The following is an 18,663-nucleotide window of genomic DNA, read 5'->3' as shown; positions in this document are numbered from 1 at the left end:
GCCAGTCTCCAGCACTTTGAAAGAAATTAACTAAAATCCCTAGATACCAGTTTATATGTCAAGGGGCAAACAAATTCCTTCCCATTTTCAAATTTTACAAACAACTAACAAGCTCTGAATTACCTCTGGTACAAAGTGAATATAGTTACAGAAGGAGAATTAAACATCAGGTTTGCTGACTTAACTAACAGAATAATTGCAAACTCATCTGGCAATCATAGCCAGAGAAATTCAAATCACCCTCAGCAAAACATCATCACAGAGACCTTGGAATCTTACAAGGACCAGCTTGCCTCTTTCCAATAGCCACACCAAATCCAATCACAAGTTATTTTGGCTTGAATGTCCAGAAACTAGCATGCAAAGTCTTATTTCTTTACATTCAGTAAGAGGTATTTTGATAATGGAAATTTTACATGCAACCACAAGGCCATTTGTTTACTTCCACTGTAAAGATTACTCCTTGCTTCTGTGCAAGAGACTGTTTGTAAAAAAAAAAAAAAGGTGTAATGATTGAGGGGCAGGTTCCTTTCTAAGCTAATTTCTATATCCATTTCTATTTTAGGTCTTTATTGTTGGTAAACAAAGCATTAGCTTTAAGACATCAAAAAAAAGCTCAGCTAAAAGCTTAGCCATACATTCATCTCAGCATGATTTCTGTTGGTCTGGGGCTTGGTTTCAGTAGAAGCCTTAGGGCTAAACTACAGGCCTGAGAATATCTAAAAGTCAAATACAGATTTTTGCCTGATTTATTTGCATCCACAGAAAAGAAGCATAATCTTGCAAAAGCAGTATTATAAGGTATGTGGCTTTTCCTGCCACTTCAGAGGTTCCTGGACTCAAAGTTACAATCCAGTGTAGTCCATTTCTTTGTTAAATCTTTCCTCAACACGAAATTAATGCCTTCTCCTTATCCACACCCTTCTTTCTATCCATTCTGTTACCTGGACTCGCTGACAAACATATTCACTCCACAGTAAAATGACTGAGTTACTAATTTATGGCTCCTGATGAGAGACATTAAAACCCAAAGTAATAAACAAAGTATGAGAAATAACCACTGTTGTAAACAGTTACCACAAGACAGCAGCTAAGGGACAATGAAATACTAAAGAACACTGCTGACCTGACAGTTCAAGGTCCATGAAACAATTGGTATATCATTATGGAAGAGCAGGCAATGAAAAGTCTAGCAATTATCTCACAGCTGAAGCTATCCATAAACACTCACATTTTAAAGTACCCATCCATAGCTGGCAAGGCTTCTCTTTACACCTTCCTCCATTCTTTGATTTCCATATCATTTGCTGAGTATTCGTGTAGGTAAGTACACTGAAATATAAATTCACCTAGAATTATACTCCACCTGCAGAGACAAACCTGTAACCTACCTTTTTCCACTGACCTCTCCCATTTTTGCCCATATATCTATGGAAGCAAATATCTATCATAGCAAATACTAAATATCTGTCTGTACAGGGAAAGACTAAACTTGACACACACCCACTGATGCAGACACCCCAAAGCCACCTCAACAACTTTACAGGGAGCTTCCTGGCTTAGGGAAACCTCTAGAAGGTCAGACCAGGAGACCACTCACCCTGAATGACACAGGAACAGATCGTTCTGTTGCAAATCTCAAATGCTTTCGTTTCCATCTAGAGCACCTATATAAGGCAAGAACTGCCTACACAAGCAGCACTGATTGCCTAGGCCCACTAAAATAACTACATTGCTACAACTCCAGCAGAGTGGAAAATGGCTGCTTTATAGTCTGGGAGCATCCGAATTACGGGGGTGGCAGCACTTAGCCAGGGAGGAGTCTCCCACTTCTGTCAGAGGAAGGCTTTTTAATGCTTCATTGAAGGCTCTTGCAGAACTGGTGTGTAGGAGCAGCTGCTCGTACAAGAGTCAGTAATGCAAAAAATCAGAGCAATATCTGAAGGCAGGATTAGAATTTTTACATGGCTTTGCTAGGGCCTGACTTCTTCAAAGGGAGCAAGCTGTAAGAGAAATTTGAAATAAGCTGTTGTTTAGTCTAGAAAAGGCTGCAAAACATGTGATAAGAGTTTGTAACTCAAAAGACCTGCTAGAAAGAGCTTCCTTTTATCAAATTACTGCAGAAGGGTCTAATAACAGTGGTTTGCATTGCTAGAAAGGTGGTGCAGGTTGGCTGTGAGGGAAGAGCTCCCAGCAGTAACTCAAGCCCTGAGCTAAGTCTCTCAGGGAGGAGGCAGGCTCTCTTTTTTCCTAGACACGTTTCACCAAAGGCAGTCCAGGGTGGTTTAAGCTCAGCAGATCCTGCCCTGGGGACAGAGTTAGACTCTAAGCTCCTATTTTTTTCTTGATGGAAAAAATTATCTTACATCCTAAAGGCAGCAGAATATTGTGGCTAGCGTCAAGTATCAGAGCACATGTATCACACAACTAAAAATAATTTTACAGGCTCATTTTTGTCAATGTCCCTCCATCCGTGCTAGATACTATGTTTAGATATTGCAGTAAAAGATACTTCTACCACTCCCACAGTGGTGATCCACATGAAACAACATTCAGCACAGATTAGCTCTTGAATTTCTCCAGGGAAACTTCACTGATATGCTAAAAACAAGACAAATATGCAAAGGCTTGTTGCAGGAATGTATCTCAATCTGTCTTTGGGCTCTTGGTGATACTTATCCATCCCTAGAAAAAATTAATGTAGCAGACACTACAATGATATTGCAGAGTCACTTCCTTTGCAAAGGATTTCCAAACTTTGGATTAGATCATTGCAAAGATGTGAAAATCCCCTGAAAGTGGATCAACTGTGTAATGAATGGCAATGCTTTATTGCATGAAGCTGTAGGAACCGAAGTGAAGAGATGATCCAGTGGCAGAAGGACCAGGGCTGTGGCCAAAAGCTGCAGCTTTGTGATTCTCCCAGCAAGCTAGGGAGATGCCCCATGTCTCCTTAAACTGCCTCCTCCCTGCTTTGGAGTCTGACACAACATTAACTTCCAGCCTCACTGTCCAAGGGAGCAGGAGGACACGGAGGGAAGCCCATTCCCTGGGGAGTCATGCCAAGCAGATCCAGCTATTGAAGGAGCAGGAGGAAGGTCCTTCACTGGAGTGCAGTGCCACGGCTGCGGCAGCACAGGCCGGTGTGCTTGGGCAGCACCACTCGCAAGCTGAGGGACGTCTTTGCATTTCTCCTTTGGAAATCTAACTTTGGTTCCTTAGTCCTACGCAAGTTCTGCATACAAGGTAGGGGGCTGCATACAGGGGCAGCAGGTTGGATGTGTGGATATATCCATGCTCTGCAGGCTATGCTGGTAGGCCTCTCTGGAGCGTATGTAAAACGCGTGTATGTGCTTGGTAACCTTTATTAACTTATAAAGCAAAGCAGTGCGGAGGTTTCCTGAGATGCTCAGGATGGGGATGCTGATTCTTTACGGGCACGCTCCTGGTGCGGCCGAGGGGCGCAGGCCGGGCAGGAACCGCCGGCTCTGTGGGTGAGACGCCGCAGGCTGCGGATCGCCTTCTCCACTGGCGCTGCCCTTGCCCCGGCCGCCCCGGGCGGGCACTGCCCCTGCCCGCTGCCAAGATGGCGCCCGCGGCTTCCCCGCCCCTCAGCGGCGGCCCGGGGCGTGTGCGGGAGCGCGGGCGGGGCGGGCGATGTGGCGACGCTCGGCCCCTCCTGCCCGGCCGCCACTCGCCGCGGCCCGGGTAGGCTGCGGGAGAGGCCGCGGCAGCGCGGCGGGAGCTGAGGGAGGCCGGGGTGCGGTAGGTGGCGGCGCGGGGCGGCCGGTCCCGGCCGGGAGCGGGCGGCGGCGCAGCGCGGGGCTCCTCCCGCGCCCTGCGGCTCTGCCTGGCAGCCGCTGGCCTGTGGGGCCCGCCGGGGTCCGGAGCGGCCGCGGAGCCCGGGGCAGAAGGGCGGTGGCGGTAGCTGTGGCTGTCACTGCCGGGCCGGGAGCGGCCGTACCCGGGGCTCCGGCGGCGCCGCTTGGCTGCCCTGCGGCTTCCCCCCTGCCAAAGCGAGCAAGCGCCACGAACACTGAACGGCAGAGCTCTCCGTCAGCGGTAATAGTGACAGAGAGCAAAGCGGTGCGACTGCCGCCGCCCCAGTCCCCAGGTTGTCTGTGGGCTTTAAGTGCGGATTTGTTTTCCTCCCTCCACCAAAGGCCTGAAGGGTGTGTTTTCACTTTCAGAGATTAAAACCGAAGCGGCGCTGGCGAAGAACGGACATGCTTGACACTTGTCTGCAGTTGCTTGTGTTGCGCCTCGTTGTTTACTCGAAAAGGAGAGACTGAAACTATTACTTGGCTTCTTCTCGGGTTATGTTATAACTAATAATAAAGCAAAACTGTGGAAAAAGCACCTGGGAACTGAGCATGGTAGGATCTTGAAGGGAAAAGTAGCTGGGATCGACGGGAAGAGGAAGGGGAGGAATGGCATCCCGAGAGAGACTGTATGAGCTTTGGATGCTTTACTGCAATAAGGTAAATATTTGTGTTTGTTTGCTTTTATCCTCTCTTGTTTGGTAGTCAGGTATTTAAACTGTAACATCTTTTTTCTTGGAAATTGCATAGACGTGATTAGCCTCTGAAAGGATGTAATTGCACTTCTTAGACTGTTTACAGCCTCATCCCATGGTTTGCTGTTCAAGTTGGTCTTTTTATGTTTGAGAATTGCAGTGTTCCTGGGTCAGTTTAAGCAGTTATTGTAGCTATGTATTTTAAGTATGTGAATGTACACGTTTACATAATTCTTCATTTTTTAGCAATTAAACTGTGCTGTATTAATTTAATTAAGTACTGCCTAGTATTCAGCTTTTTACTTACTGATTTCTGAACAGCTTCAATTTTATTTAACCTTTTTTAGCAAAATCCTTCCCAAAGAACAGATTTGTTAAGTTGCTCCAGAGTCTGCCTTTGCTGGCTATTGCCATAATATCTACATATTCCATTAGTAATGAATTTCCTTCACCTGGCAGAAATAATACAAAAATGCTGTCCTGCTTCCATTTGCGTTTTATAGTGTAAAGCAATTAATGTGTTTAAAGCACATATCCTGATTGCTGCCGGGTGTGCCGAGTATGTAGAAAAATTGGATTGCAGATTATCGGAATAGGTGGGTCTAAAATAAGTAGCATACAGAAAACAGCTGTAAAGGTGGAGGAAAGGACTGATCTACTGTCATACAGGAGCTCAGTGGCAAGGGTAGCTTTTGATGGCCTTATTCTCTGGGTTGTTTTGCGTTTTTGCAGTCTCATGCTTCGTTTGTATTTCGGTTTCTTTAAGTCTCCAATCCAGCAGGACATAAGGGTAGAACAGTCCTTCGCTTGTTCCTCCCACCTCATTTCTAGAGAATGTGAGATGTTAAGTACAGACCATTTAACACAAGTGCACAAAGTACTTGTCTTAATTGCACTGTTTCCTAATTTTTGTACCGCCTTAATCCTCTACACGCTGTTAAACCTAGTGCGAGCACAACGGCGTGGTCCCAGTTCTTACTGCTCCCCGTGTGGGTGAGCTGCTGGCTTGGACCTTTGCCTTTTAAACCAGTGTAGTAATGATAATGGCAGTAGGAAGTGGAGTAGCACTGGAGAAGATGGATGTTTTGCCCGTGAGTTCATCGATGTGAGAGGAACAAATGCACTTGGAATACATTCAGAGAATCCAGACTTGACTCAGCTTTGGGAGACGCTAAGGCAGCAGAAATGAGCCAAGTTCTGAATTTCTTTGATTGGCTGTTCTTTGGCTCTTTCCTCCCTTGTTGTTTAAAATATTCTTCTGTCTGTCTTGGACCTACTCCCCCTTTGCTGGAATCTTTCATTCAGATTGTATGCTATCTGTCTCTATGTTGTTCATAGCAGGAAGTTTGCATGAAGGAGTGCTATTTAAAATGTGTAGTTTAGATCACTTAGGGGATGTTCAGTTACTTGAGGGGAATGATATGCCCACAGTCTACTCAGCTCTCAGGTGGTAGAGGATGAGCTGTTTGAAATAAATAATCTTTTCATATGTTCAGTCTCCTCATTAGCTATCAGTGATTTTTTTTGGCCTTTTTTTCTTTCAGACCCATATATTAAGGGCATAATTAAATGAATTTGTTTGTTGATAACGGCTTGTTCCTAAGTAACAAAACATGTATTTTAAAAATAAAATGGAGTGTCTTTGACATATGAGGGCAATTGGAGTGATCCAAAAAAAGGGAGTCTTCACTTTTTCAAGAAGTGTTAATCACAAAACAGTTTTCTTCCATATCTCTCAACTGGTTCAGGTTAAAATGATATCTTATTCTGCTTCAGGCATGCATCCAGAATGACAGTATTAAGCTTGGTGAAGTTAAAAGCAGATGAAGAAGTTATGTCTCCATCTTGGGATGTAAAATGTGGGAGGCCTTAAAGTAAATTAGTTTATTCAGCCCACTTGGAAACATCTGTATATTGTGCTTTGTTCTTCTCAGTGCATCTAGCAGAATGGGAAGGTGTAGCAATAATTACCAGTGATAGGATATAGTGGTTTAGAGAGAAGTTGGTTATAGCTGGGAGTGAAGTGTTTATACCTGCCCAGTGAAGTGCAGTATGTTGCACTGCAGTGACTGTCCCTGGATGACACCCTGGGAAATAAAGCTAGGCAAATTCTTCAAACTAGAAAATGGCTGGAGAGTGACAGTTGAGTAAGGCACAATAAATTCCTATTTATTGTGCCACAAATCCCATATACATGGCTTTAGCTTTTGCAGCCTTGTTAGCTACAGAAACAGTGAAATCCAAGCTACTCCTTTGTGATGCTTCCAACTGTTGCTAATGGTCTTGTCTTTTGATAATCGGGTCCTTCGTGATAATCTTTTAAATACAGCACCCTCTGCTAAAGCAGCAAGGCTTTTCACAGCTTTCAAGTGCTACATAATGCTGTGTTACCATCTTACCATCTATCCTGGGTCGTGACTTTTGTTCTTTGTGATCCCTTGACATCTCTGGCAGCATCAGGTGTCATTGCAACGCTTAATTTTGTGCAAAGTAACACTAGGAAGGCATTTCTCCATTTTCATTGCCTCTTGAGCGGTTGAGGCATTGGAGATACGGGCAGATAGCAGCATTAAGCAGGGCCTTTACAGGAGCAGTCTTTGGAAGACACCATGTATGAGGTGGTTTAATTTTTCTGGGGTTTTTTTGTTATTGTGGTGGGATTTTTTTGCTTGTTTGTGGTTTTTAAAAATATTTTAATTTTTTTTTAAAGATAATATTTGGGTGTCTGCAAGAGTTTGGTTTTAGTTGGTATTCAGTTGTTTTCATTTCGCAGTTTCTAATCCAAGGGTGGGATTTGGTTTTGGATTTTTTTTCTCCTTCTGTTTCCCTAAAAGCTACAGATTGCAGTTGGCTGTTACAGATTAAAGTAGTAGCCACATTTGATTTACAATGCTTCTGATGTTGCATGGAAGCAATTTAAAATTTCTTTAGATTTAGTAAAATTTAGATTTGAGTCACTGGGGTTGTTACCATGTTGTATTATTCACAGCCTAAATCTGGTTTTATCTTGAGTATTTTGTTGGTTTTGGTTTTTTTCTTTTTTTTCAATTTGTTAAAGTTTCTGTATAGAGTGCCTTGTTAAGGATGTAACTTCCTGATGATTTTCAGTTTGAAATGATTTTAGTGGTTGGGGGATGTTTTTCTGTTCAGTGAACTGTTAATGTACAACACCTTTACTCAAATATTGATATGAATGTGAACTGCTGTCTTGTCATCCAAATGTTTGAATGAGCATTTTAAGATAATTGAATTGTGTAAAATAGATAGCAACATTTTTTTTCCAGTTGACTGATAGTTAAAAGCCTTCAATAACCTACAGAGGAGCATGGAACACTCCTTATATAAGTGCACATAGAGCAGATAGCTGGAAATGCTTTACTAATGTAAGTGTACAGCAGGAGTAGAGCTCCATGAGGTAGAAGAAAAAGACATGCTTTCATGTGTGTCTGACTTCTTTGGGTTTGTGACAGAGCTAATCTACCAGTTTTGTCTTGTAACATTAGACTGTCATGGCTGCGATATTACTATGGTAATATTGCTATTACTATTGTGATATTGGTTGACTAACCTTTTATTAGATATCAATTTTATATCAATATAGAAAATTTATTTCTCTTTCATTATCCTCTGAAGTAGCTTTTGCTGTAGATTCAAATTAAAGAGATTCAACCTTTGTCCTATCTATAAGATTTTAAGTATATGTAGTTCACCTCCAGTTGTTCTGTTAGGTATTTCAGACTCTTAGACATAAAGCATGTCAGGATTTCTGGTATTTTGGATTTTATTCAGAAGGTGTTCAGATAGCCTTTTATATGGAGATTTTTTTCTAATCTGTGAAAATAAGAGATCCTAGCTGCCTTCAAAAGGGATTTCAAAGGCATTAATGCAAGCACTTAACTGCAACATTCACATCAGCTTTCATGATACTACAATGGTTTCTGAGCTTTTTCTTACACTCTTGTCTTGAATATAGCCCTGATTTCATTTAAACACTGTCTTTTCCTGTGAGGTGACAATGATTTCAAGGGAAAGCTGTGAATGTTCTTCACTCAGTTTGGAGCCTGTGCTTCTCATTTCAAGAAGGAATGTTCAGCCTTGGTGTCATTGATACAGTCAGGGCTGTGTGTTAGCTGATCATAATGATCTGGTCTTTACTAATGCAGAGAGCTGAGGCAGTCACATCCCTTGCTTGTTAAGAGCAGCAGACCTGTGCATAAGCTGTTATCTCAAATGTGCTTCCTTACCTTGTGCTGCACCTCTCATTTGTTTTTACAAACTGATTGTATTGAAATAATACAACTACAATTGTAGTTTTCTCTCTGGCACAGTGAGGGATATCTTTGTATTATAAATATCTTCTCATTTGATATTGTAACATTGTTTCTCAAATAAATGTGCCTTTAGCCAAATTGTGCTTTGCTGTGGTGAGAAGCATGTAATTCAACAAGAATAATCATTGACATGGAATTGTAAGCCCCGTGTGAAACACTGGCCGTGGCATCCCCAACATGATCTCATCCTGGCTTGGCTTGCCCCTGCCTTCCTTCTTGTGCAGTTGCTGACTTGTCAGTGATGCAGATCACATTGCTATATGTTGCCTTTGTTAGAATTTGATAAAGAATTATTCAGCTTACACTTAGATGAATTTGAGCAAACCAAGTGCTCAGTAAAAGTAGTTTTTAGTAATTCACTGTCATGTAAATTCATGCCTCTGCTGAAACAGTGAAGTCTTCGAAGGAGTTGCTGTGTAAGATATCTTTTCTGCAGATTGTTTTAAGTAAATTTTTTCGTTCCTAGGGACTGTAACTTGTAGAAGAACATGTCACTTGTGGCCATGTGGTGACAAAAATATCTTTGTTCTGTCTCTATTCAAGAGGCTGAACTAAGAATGGATACAGATAACAGTTGGTCTTCTGAATTAACAGTTGGTCTAATTCTGAATTAACTGCTATTTAAAGAGCTGTCTCCTAGTCCAAGAACTAACATAATTCTGATATTTACAAATATAGAACTTCTCATATAAATAGCTGACATCAGTGTATGAGCCATCAGTCTCTGGAGTGGCTGTTTCCTTCCTTAATTATGAGCCAGGGTGACCTTGTGCTGGTAGTTGTTCAGACACAGAACAGAGACTGACACAGAGAATGCAGATTTCAGGTTGCAGTGAGGCAGCAGATAAATCTAAACAGGCAAAGATGTAAGAAAACCCTAACATTTTACAAGCTATGAAGAAATGATTGTTGCTCATTCTTTCATACAAGCAGCAGTGCATATATATAGCTGCTATTGCTGGACAAAGTAGAGTCTCAGGTTTGTTGGTGTATTTGATGTAAGATTCAGGGTTTTAGTGGAGTCCAACATGAGGTTAGAATTTCCACATGTCTATGGGTTTGTGGATCAGCACTTTACAGAACCAGTAAGAAACATCCAGTTCTGAACATGCCAACAAATAATAATTCAGATCAAGCTTTTATTGATGTGAAAGAGTTGAGTGTCTCCTAAATACAATGATATATCACAAAGCTAGGAGCACAGGCTTCTGCTTCTATATGTGATGCTCTAATGTAGAGAGAAATTAACCAAACCCTGCATTGTTGTGTGTGTCTGAGTTACAGCTCTTTTAACTTGGCCAGCTGGGCAGCCTTGGAGATGACGTGTGTCCTGGTGAGAGAGTATTGCCAAATCAACTCAAATATGCAGTATGTTTGTGCTGATTTTGAAATGAGAGAAAGGCTTGCTAGCTGCCCATTGAACAGCTTTGAAGCTTGAGGCCTGAATCCAAATGTTGTCAGTAGACACTGTTAAAATATTTACAGGCTTCAGAAAGGTTAAACAGCTGCTGTAGGAGAGAGAAGAGCTTCTCCAATTACTGAGCTTTTCTTGCTGAAAGAATTATATGTGAGTATGGGAGCAAACATCAAAACATGCACATTTCACCACTACCAATAAGCCCCTTTTTCTTAAAAAAACCCACTAATTTGCTCAAGCCCAACTTTTCCAATTTAGCTTCTACTAAATGGGAGGCTGCAGTGGAGGACAATGGGAGAGATGACAGGGAGCACCAAGAGATGGAAACTGTATTTGATTATTCTCCTCATAAACCCTGTCTTGAGTTTGGTATCTCAGTCTTCTCCAAGTATGTGCAGATCTAAACATTAGCTGTGAGTTCTCTGTGCTGGTAAGATGTTTGTGTGTGTTGATGCATTCTCTGATATTTAAAGCATAATCCAATTTATGGTTGAGGATTACATTTGCCTTTAGAAAGCAATGAGAATAAGTGATATTAAATACATAGTGAGTGGGTAAAGCTCCTGGGAGTAAAGCAGGGTATAGAAAACAAGTGTGTTATTTACAGATACCTGGCTCTAGTTAATTGTGCTGGTCATTTAAAAACTGAACTAGCAGAAGTGCAGTGGATGCCAAACAAACAGAATTTGGGCAAGTAACCCATATTCTGTTATGCTGTAGTTTTTGAGGGGTTTTTTTAAGTGTTCTTCTGAAAAGTGAATTTGGGGATTTTAAACGATACCACTTCAGTCTATACATGAATTATACCTTCAGTGCATAGTTCAACTTCAGTATTTTAAGTAAGGCCAGGTGAGAATGAAGAGGCAAAACCAAATCATTAAATACATAGCTAATGATACAGAAATTGGTTTTAGTTTAATTTGGTATGATCACTTGACACATTGAAACAAATACTTTTGTCTTTGAAACAAAGCCTTTTTTTGCTAAGCTGTGTTCCAGTTCTCAGCCTTATCTGCTGGAAGACATAGCTAGACAATATTTAGCTGTTGATATGGTGAAATAGGCTGATGTTTTATTGCTGTAGCACCATCCTGCTTCCTTTCTGTCTGTGATAAACTTGTATTGTCTCTTGCACTACATTGAAAGTTAGAAACTCAGTGGGGCAAAAGCTCACTTTGTGTGTGTTGGTGCTAAAATTCAGCCTTTTTCTCATGTCAAATAGTGGCAAAATTTGGAGTTTATAAGCAGGTAAAAGTTCAAGTCTTGTATAAGGTAGAGTTTGAATTTTCATTAAATTTAGGCTAATCTTGGCACTGTAGACTTTTGGCATCATGTTAGTTCAGTTATCTTTGAATCATTTAGGATGCTTCTTGTTCCCCTTAAAATAAAGTTTCCAGTTGGTTCACAATGCCAAATTTGGTGGGAAAATTGAATGTTAATAGAATGAAATTTGTTACAGTATGGTAAGTTCCTGATGAGTATTCTGTGTGGTGAACTCCAGAAGGCTGAAATGAGGTATACCAACTTGTACATGGGGCTTGCCTGGTGGTACTTTCTGTCGAATGTGAAGACAATAAAATCTGAATTCACATTAATTAGATTCATCCCATGGATGGCATCAGACACATGCCAGTTTCAAGCTACAAGGTTGTAATTGTATCATCATTGAAAAGCAACAGCAACAATAAAAAAGGCAAGAGGAAGAAAAGTAGAGGCTTTACTTCTATTTTAGTAAGAAAATTCTTTCATTTTGTTTTTCCAGTTTTGTTGGAGATCTGAAGTCAAAAGGAAAATGAATAAATTGCTTGGATTGTCTTTAAGGCAATACTAGAAGAGTAAAAATATTTTTTGTTTTGAGAAGAGAAGAAAAACACTAAACTTGACCTAAAGTTGAGAAGACAAGAAAAATACTAAACTTGAGCTAAATGCTATCGTGATTGACAGCTATAGGCTTATTTTGGTATAAATCCCTATGCTAAAGAGAATTTTTAACTTGTCCCAAAATAGTTGTTTCTATCATGATTCACTGCAACTTCCATTTATAAAACAAAGCATCACCACTCCATCCCTTTTGCTTTTAATTCTGGAAATGGAACAGAATGCTTGTGTGGATGTTGAAAATGGAAATTTATAGTTACTTGCCAGGAGCTTTTCTTCTTTTGGATCCACTGATTCAAAAATCACTCTTTTGATTATAATGGAAAGTTGAGCCCAAAGGTGATTCCCCAGTCAATTAGAATAGATTGATTGAATTTATCAAGGCAGTTATGCCAATTTCCAATGGTTTATCATGAAGTTTTTTACTAATTCTAACTGTGGTGTTGCTGCTGTAACAAAGCTTTTCATGTTTTATTTTGACATTTCATATGAAAGGTTCACAAAAAGAATAGGCACTGTCATATTGCAGAGTAAAGGCTGCTAGGAGTTCTCATGCTGGAAATGTAGCCTTTTATGTCTGAAAACATGAAGAGGAAAGAGCTCCTTTAACACAAATCTTCTAATTCCCAAATGAATAGATTATTTCAAACAGTGTTGAGAAGTGTTCTGCAATTCTGCATTATGCAGACTACTTCAATTAATTTAAAGATGAGTAAACTCGCCAGTGATCTAAAGGGAATGTTTCATGTTTAGTTTCCTAATGTTACATTTTGTAAGTCTAATTCAACCTTGACACCAAAGGATTGTTCTTATTTTGACTAAAATGCTTGGGGATGGGGATTACTTGTGATAATGCCAGTGCCAGCGAGATTTTATGGTTGTGCTTCTAAGGTGACATCCACTTTGAAGGTTGACTGAGAGCTAGCACGGGAGTCAGACCCGGCTGGCTGTTTGATGGCTGCATGTTAAATTTAACAACTTCAAACAACTGCCTTGTCCAACAAGTCGGGCTTGTCTGATAGCTGCACTCTGAACTGCCCTGCAGGGAATTTTTGCCTTTAGAGCATGGAATGTGACCCTGCCAAGAGCCTCGGGTGGATCCAGCTTTTGTTTTAGCAACTAATACTTCCTGAACATATCTGTAAAATTCTACTGAGCTTTGCCCTTCCATTCTTTGCCTGAAGCCTTAGTAGTAATGGAAGTCACTACTAAATCTAAAATAAACCCTTTATATAAATACATAAACAGTGTTGGTTTGAGGTCTTGGGTAAATGTACTTGTACGGGCACAGGGCTGAAGGCTTTCAGCTGGGAGGACTTCAGTGCCAGTTTTGTGTAAAATGTTCTCATTTAGCTGAGAGCTGGCTGTAAGACTAGTACTACCTGGCTTCTTAAGGGATATAAAAAATGTTATACTGGTTCAAACATTTCCTGTGACCTTCTTGCATAGATTGAAGAATAAGACTGTGTTAGAATATTTTTGTCATTCATTTAATGAGTTTTCATAGAAACTAGAAAAGGCTCTTGTAATTTCCAGACAATTCAGTGTATCTAAGACAAGAGCCTGTCCCAGGCTAGTGTAGATTTTGGCTGTGATTTCTTTTCACTTTGTTGCCTTAGAGAAGGTCCTGCCTGTCTGAAGGGCACCAGAGGAGATCCCCACTGGGCTATGGGCATGGTTCAGTGCTGAAGGTGGTGAATTGGGAGCCTGTGTAAGCTTATACATCCAAACTGCAAGTGTGAACACTCCATGGGAATCTTGATAATTGCTTGGCAGAATTTAGTCGCAGTATTGCAGTGCACACTGGGGACCAGTACAATAGGTTTACTTAGCAAATGTTTTTTTCTTTCTAGCATTGTATTAACTAATTTGGAAAAGAAAAAAAAAAAAACAACCCAACCTAACTCTCCTCTGGCTGTTTCATGGGAAAGGGGTTTAGTGTGTTATGGTTTGGAGTAGTTTTTGAGGTTATTTTCAGTACCTGTTAGAAACACTCCACTGCTCAGGTCTGGCAGTGTTTGGTTTTTGGTGGTTTTTTTTAAGTGTAAAGAGCTGTAGCAGCTCTTATTGTGCTGAGAGGATCTTGGGGAAATGGAGGCCTGAAGGGTGGTGTGTCATTGTGCTGGGTTGGGTTATATGTTTGTTTTTTTAATGAAAACCAGAGGTATTCAGGGAAGGGAGGGAACAAGGAAGTATTTTCACTTTCAGCTGCTCTGAGCTACATTTGATTTAATAGGCACAAAGGACTTATTTTTCATTAGTGCAGGTGAGTGACTGCTGTAGCGCTTTCAAAGGCCTTCATTACAATGGACTGAGCTCAGAAGCCTAAGCTTAGCCTCTGCAAACTTGTGGCTATTAACAAAAGAACTTTTATATTCCTGGGCTCTTTATTTTATTTTTCAGTGGTTTTTTCACAGACTTTTGTTACAATGACACCTTTAAGATAGCCTTGTTTCCATTTATCACTATGAAGAGAAATGGCTGACTTGAGTTTTATTTTACCTTCTTGGAGTTCAAGCCATGGGGAAATTATCTTCCAGAAGTTTTAAGACATACAGTTTCTATATGTGAATTATTATTCAAATAAATTACACAAATTTGGCCTGCAGAAAAGCTGGGCAGGTTTCAGGTAAGTAAATTAAAAGCTTAGGCTTGTAACTTAGAAGGCTTTAAGGTTTCAGAAAACAGCATTTCTTATCTTGTAATTGAAAAGTTGTAACTGGTGAAAGGCATTTTATTACCCCTTAGAAGCTTCTTCCTGCTTTTACTGCTTCTGCACCAATCAAAAATGTTCTTCTTGATTTCTTGCTGATCTAAGAGGACATGTGTGCAGAGTGTGTGTGGTGGGGCTGGGAAAGAATACCAATCCTCACATTGGTTTGTCACAGTTCAGCCTTGTGGTGTATTGCCAAAGCATACAGTGCTTTGTAAACTGTGCTCTCCAAGTGCATCTTCAGCCAGCCCCACAGAAAACAATTTGGTGCTGTTTTCTGACACCCAGCCTCCAGCTGCCTGTCTGCAGAATGATAACAAAAGGGTAACTTTCAAAGAGGGGAAATACATTCCATAGGTTTTGCTGCTTCCTTAGGAGGACCACACATGTGATGTAGTAGCTCACAATTTACAGTGGATCAGGTGGAGCTGAGGTTGCAGTTCAGTGATTTGTTGCCCTCAGTAGCATGGTGGATCCCATGGGATGCTCTCTTCTGACACCTAGTAACACAGATATTTGTCATATTGCAACATGTACTGGCTTGGAAAGTTGATCTGGCACTGGAGAACACAAATGTATTGATGTTAAATTAAGATAATTTGTGTTCTGCTCTTAATATGGTTTACCATTTCTGTTGTGGGACAATAGAGGATTGTTGAAAAGGTGAGTGGGGGAGAGGACTTAACAGAAATACATTCTTTTTCATTTTTCATTCCATCAAATTTAAACTCCAGATTAAGTGGGGCCAGCTGACCTCAAGAAAAAGTTCAGTTCAAGGTAAAGATGCTGGGTTGGATAATTGCATTATACATAAAATCACAGTGTAAACAAAACAGCTGATATCTGTTATTACTGCCTGGTTTTATTATGAACTTGGAATATTAAACCACTGTAAAAAGACTGTTTGTCCTGAACTATGATATGTTTGGTTTGGAAGAATGTAAGGTGCATCTGATTTAACATAGGCAGGTCTTCAGAAAGGTTGTATCTATTTAGCTATGGTTTAGGACATTTATATACACTGTGCCAAGGCTAACATTTACCATTTTCAATTTCCTTTCCTAAAACTTCTTCAGTAAAATCTAAATTTTCTTGGAGCTTTCAACAGGAGACTGGTGCCTAGGATCTGGAATGATTGCTGCTAATAAAGAAAAAAGAAAACCTGAGCCAGATTTGAAGTTAGAAAGCTGTTTATAGCTTCTGTTTCTAACATTATTGGCATCACTTACATGAAATATTTTAATTGTAGCCCATTTGCTAAGTATTTTGTCAGTTTTTCCTGGAATGAACTTCTGCTTCACAAGTCTTCATTTTTGTTCATTTCTGGAAAGGAGGCATGCCTCTGTTAGCTGGTGTATAATGGAGATCTATTTCTTGGTGTTTCTCATGTTGCTAAGTGATCTTGTTTACTTTTTTGCCTTCATGATTTTTTAAAAAAAAATTTGTCCAAGTGGTTTTGAGTTAGTGATGGAAATCTCTAGATTTGACTCTGAGTCAGCTGTTGCATAAACTGTTTTCTACTGGCACATACCAGTAATGCTACCTGGTATTTTGATATAAAATCTGATTATTTTAATAACTTGGAATATTCCGTTATTAATTGACTGGCAGGGGAGTGAGATGAAGGGAGTTGGATTGAATTGTGTGCTGCAGGAATAATCAAGCAGTACAGCAGTTCTTGTTTTTACCAGGAGCAGGAAGAGTTCTAGTGGCAAAGCAAATTGAGCAGTCTGTGTTCAACAGGTAACCAGACACTTCTGGCTGTTTCATAACATGTGGTTTACTCTTGCCATCTGTATAAGTGCTATTTCTTGCAAATTTTGTCAGCCAGTGCTCTCTTATTCCCAGTCTGTACTGATAGTTTTGCAAAGGCATTGGAGTTCAAAGATAAAGAAGCTTGAAACTCATTTAGGGTGTATCATTAAAAAGGAGCAAGCAGGCATTTAATATAACTTTGTCTTTTGCCCTACCCTTCCCCTTTTCTCATCCTTGACTTTTGTTAAAGCAATTTTAAGTCAGATAGTGTTGTTATTTGCACATCTTCTTTCATGGTAACCAAGAAAAACACGTTTTTTACACAAGTTTACTGTTAGCAATTAGGAATGAGCCTGAGTTGTGTCAACAAAGAATTTTAATTTGGAAACATGAATCTAGTGTTTCTTGTTGGCTTTCAAGGAGAAGCTTCTCATGCAATGAAGAAGCAGTTTGTTCAACAGGGAACAAGTCTGTTAAGTTCAGTTTTTGCACGTGTATACGGCCATTTTCATCAGGGGCATGGACACATGGATATGGCAACATTTCTGTTCATTACTTCCTGTAGTTGCTTTGTCCTTTGTAGCCTGAGCTCTGTTGTAATTGCTAAAATGGTATCTTGGTTTCTCTTGTCTTTATGATCCTGTGAAATAGTTTGCTTGCAGCTAAAATTACTTACTGTGAAATGCCAGAAAGTTAAAGCTGTGAACATTTTTGAGAAGTTGGGCTGCCTGAAGACAGTGTCTTCTACTAAATCTAAATCATTCTTTTAGGCAAGTCTTATTTCTTGTCTAACTTTTGGGTTGTTTTTCAATATGTTTGATGTCTGAACCTGAGAAATGTGTATTCTATGCTCACCTACTTGTGATAATCCAACAAACTCTGTAGCTTAAAGCAGCAGCTTGGAAACCTTGAAGTTATTCTTTATCTCAACTGCTTCCTTCATTCTGTGTTTTGCAATTCCACGTTGAGGACACTTGGTAGGTGTGTTTAAGATTAGTTAACCATTTGGTACTTCAGTGCATATTAAACATGAGAACAAGGCTACATTACACTTTCAGAACATAGTGTTGTTTTGACAAATTTTTAACAGAAAAAGAAAGGAAGTGATTACTTAAATAATTGAAAAGTGAATAAAAGCAGAGATGAGGAGAAGCAAGATTATGAAGGAGGGAGAGATTAGGAACTAAACAGAGGAAGGGAAAATAAGAATGAGGAAAAATGAATAAGAAAATGCCATCAAGTCAGCAGAAGTGAATAATCAGATAAGTTATGTATCTAGCTGAGGGTTTTATTTGGCACCTGTTGTCACAGTACCTGAACAGGTTTTATATATAATTAATAGTGATAGTGAAGTAAATTGTGTCTGGATGTTTGTGACACTTCTTGCCTGAATTGAGGATGGCTTTTGGGGACATAGAGAAGGGTAAAGGTTTAGAATGAGAAGGGGATTCCCATGCTTTGTAACTCCTGTAGATGCTGTGGAAAGATGCTCTGGGAAGAGCTTTGCACCACTTGAGGTTCTGGATTTAGGTGTTTATTTTATTCTGAGGTTGTTAGTTTGTTTTGTTTGTGTGGTTTTTTAAAACTTTGTTTTGTTTGATTTCTTTCCCACGTGGAGGGCTCTTTCATAGGTAGCTATTTTACACTGACAGGACTCTGTTAGTCTTTCTTGGTGACTTTCTTTTACATTGACATTGCTGCAGAAACAGTGTGTTTATTAGAGATATTCAATGTTTGCTCTTCAATCTTAACTCTGCAAGGAAACATTATCTTATTTGGGAACATCTGTTGTAGTATAAAGGCAACAAACAAAAGGGAGGAGATATAGAGGAGGGAAAAGGATAAAGAAAAATGTTTTCAACTTCTGCAAAATGTTATAAATTATGGAACAGATTCAGGAATCGTTTGTAATCTCAAATACTTCAGGCAAAGTTTTTAAAACTGTTTTGAAAATTATTTGTGGTGTAGAATGGACTATGTGCATTGTGTTAATGAACAAGAACAGTCCTGGCAAAGGAATATGTTAGCTATGGGCTGGCAGCTTGTTTTTGAA

General features: G+C 40.0%; 1 protein-coding gene across 5 annotated transcripts in view; it reads left to right on the top strand.

Moving 5' to 3' along the window:
• The first annotated feature begins 3,693 nt into the window (after positions 1 to 3,693).
• Positions 3,694 to 18,663, top strand: part of NBEAL1 (neurobeachin like 1) — a 73,579-nt gene continuing 58,609 nt past the window's right edge. For all 5 annotated transcript variants that reach the window (XM_054278530.1, XM_054278527.1, XM_054278528.1 and 2 more), the window contains exons 1-2: positions 3,694 to 3,765; positions 4,191 to 4,481. In XM_054278530.1, coding sequence (XP_054134505.1) covers positions 4,431 to 4,481 — 51 coding nt within the window. In that variant the 5' untranslated portion in view covers positions 3,694 to 3,765; positions 4,191 to 4,430. The remainder of the gene's footprint in view (positions 3,766 to 4,190; positions 4,482 to 18,663) is intronic.

Source organism: Melozone crissalis, unplaced genomic scaffold (assembly GCF_028551555.1).
Source record: "Melozone crissalis strain CALT ecotype California unplaced genomic scaffold, PUWL_Pcris_2 ptg000023l_1, whole genome shotgun sequence".
NCBI classification, from domain to species: domain Eukaryota; kingdom Metazoa; phylum Chordata; class Aves; order Passeriformes; family Passerellidae; genus Melozone; species Melozone crissalis.
The sequence above is the reverse complement of the archived record's forward strand: the minus strand, read 5'-3'. Positions and strand labels throughout refer to the sequence as shown.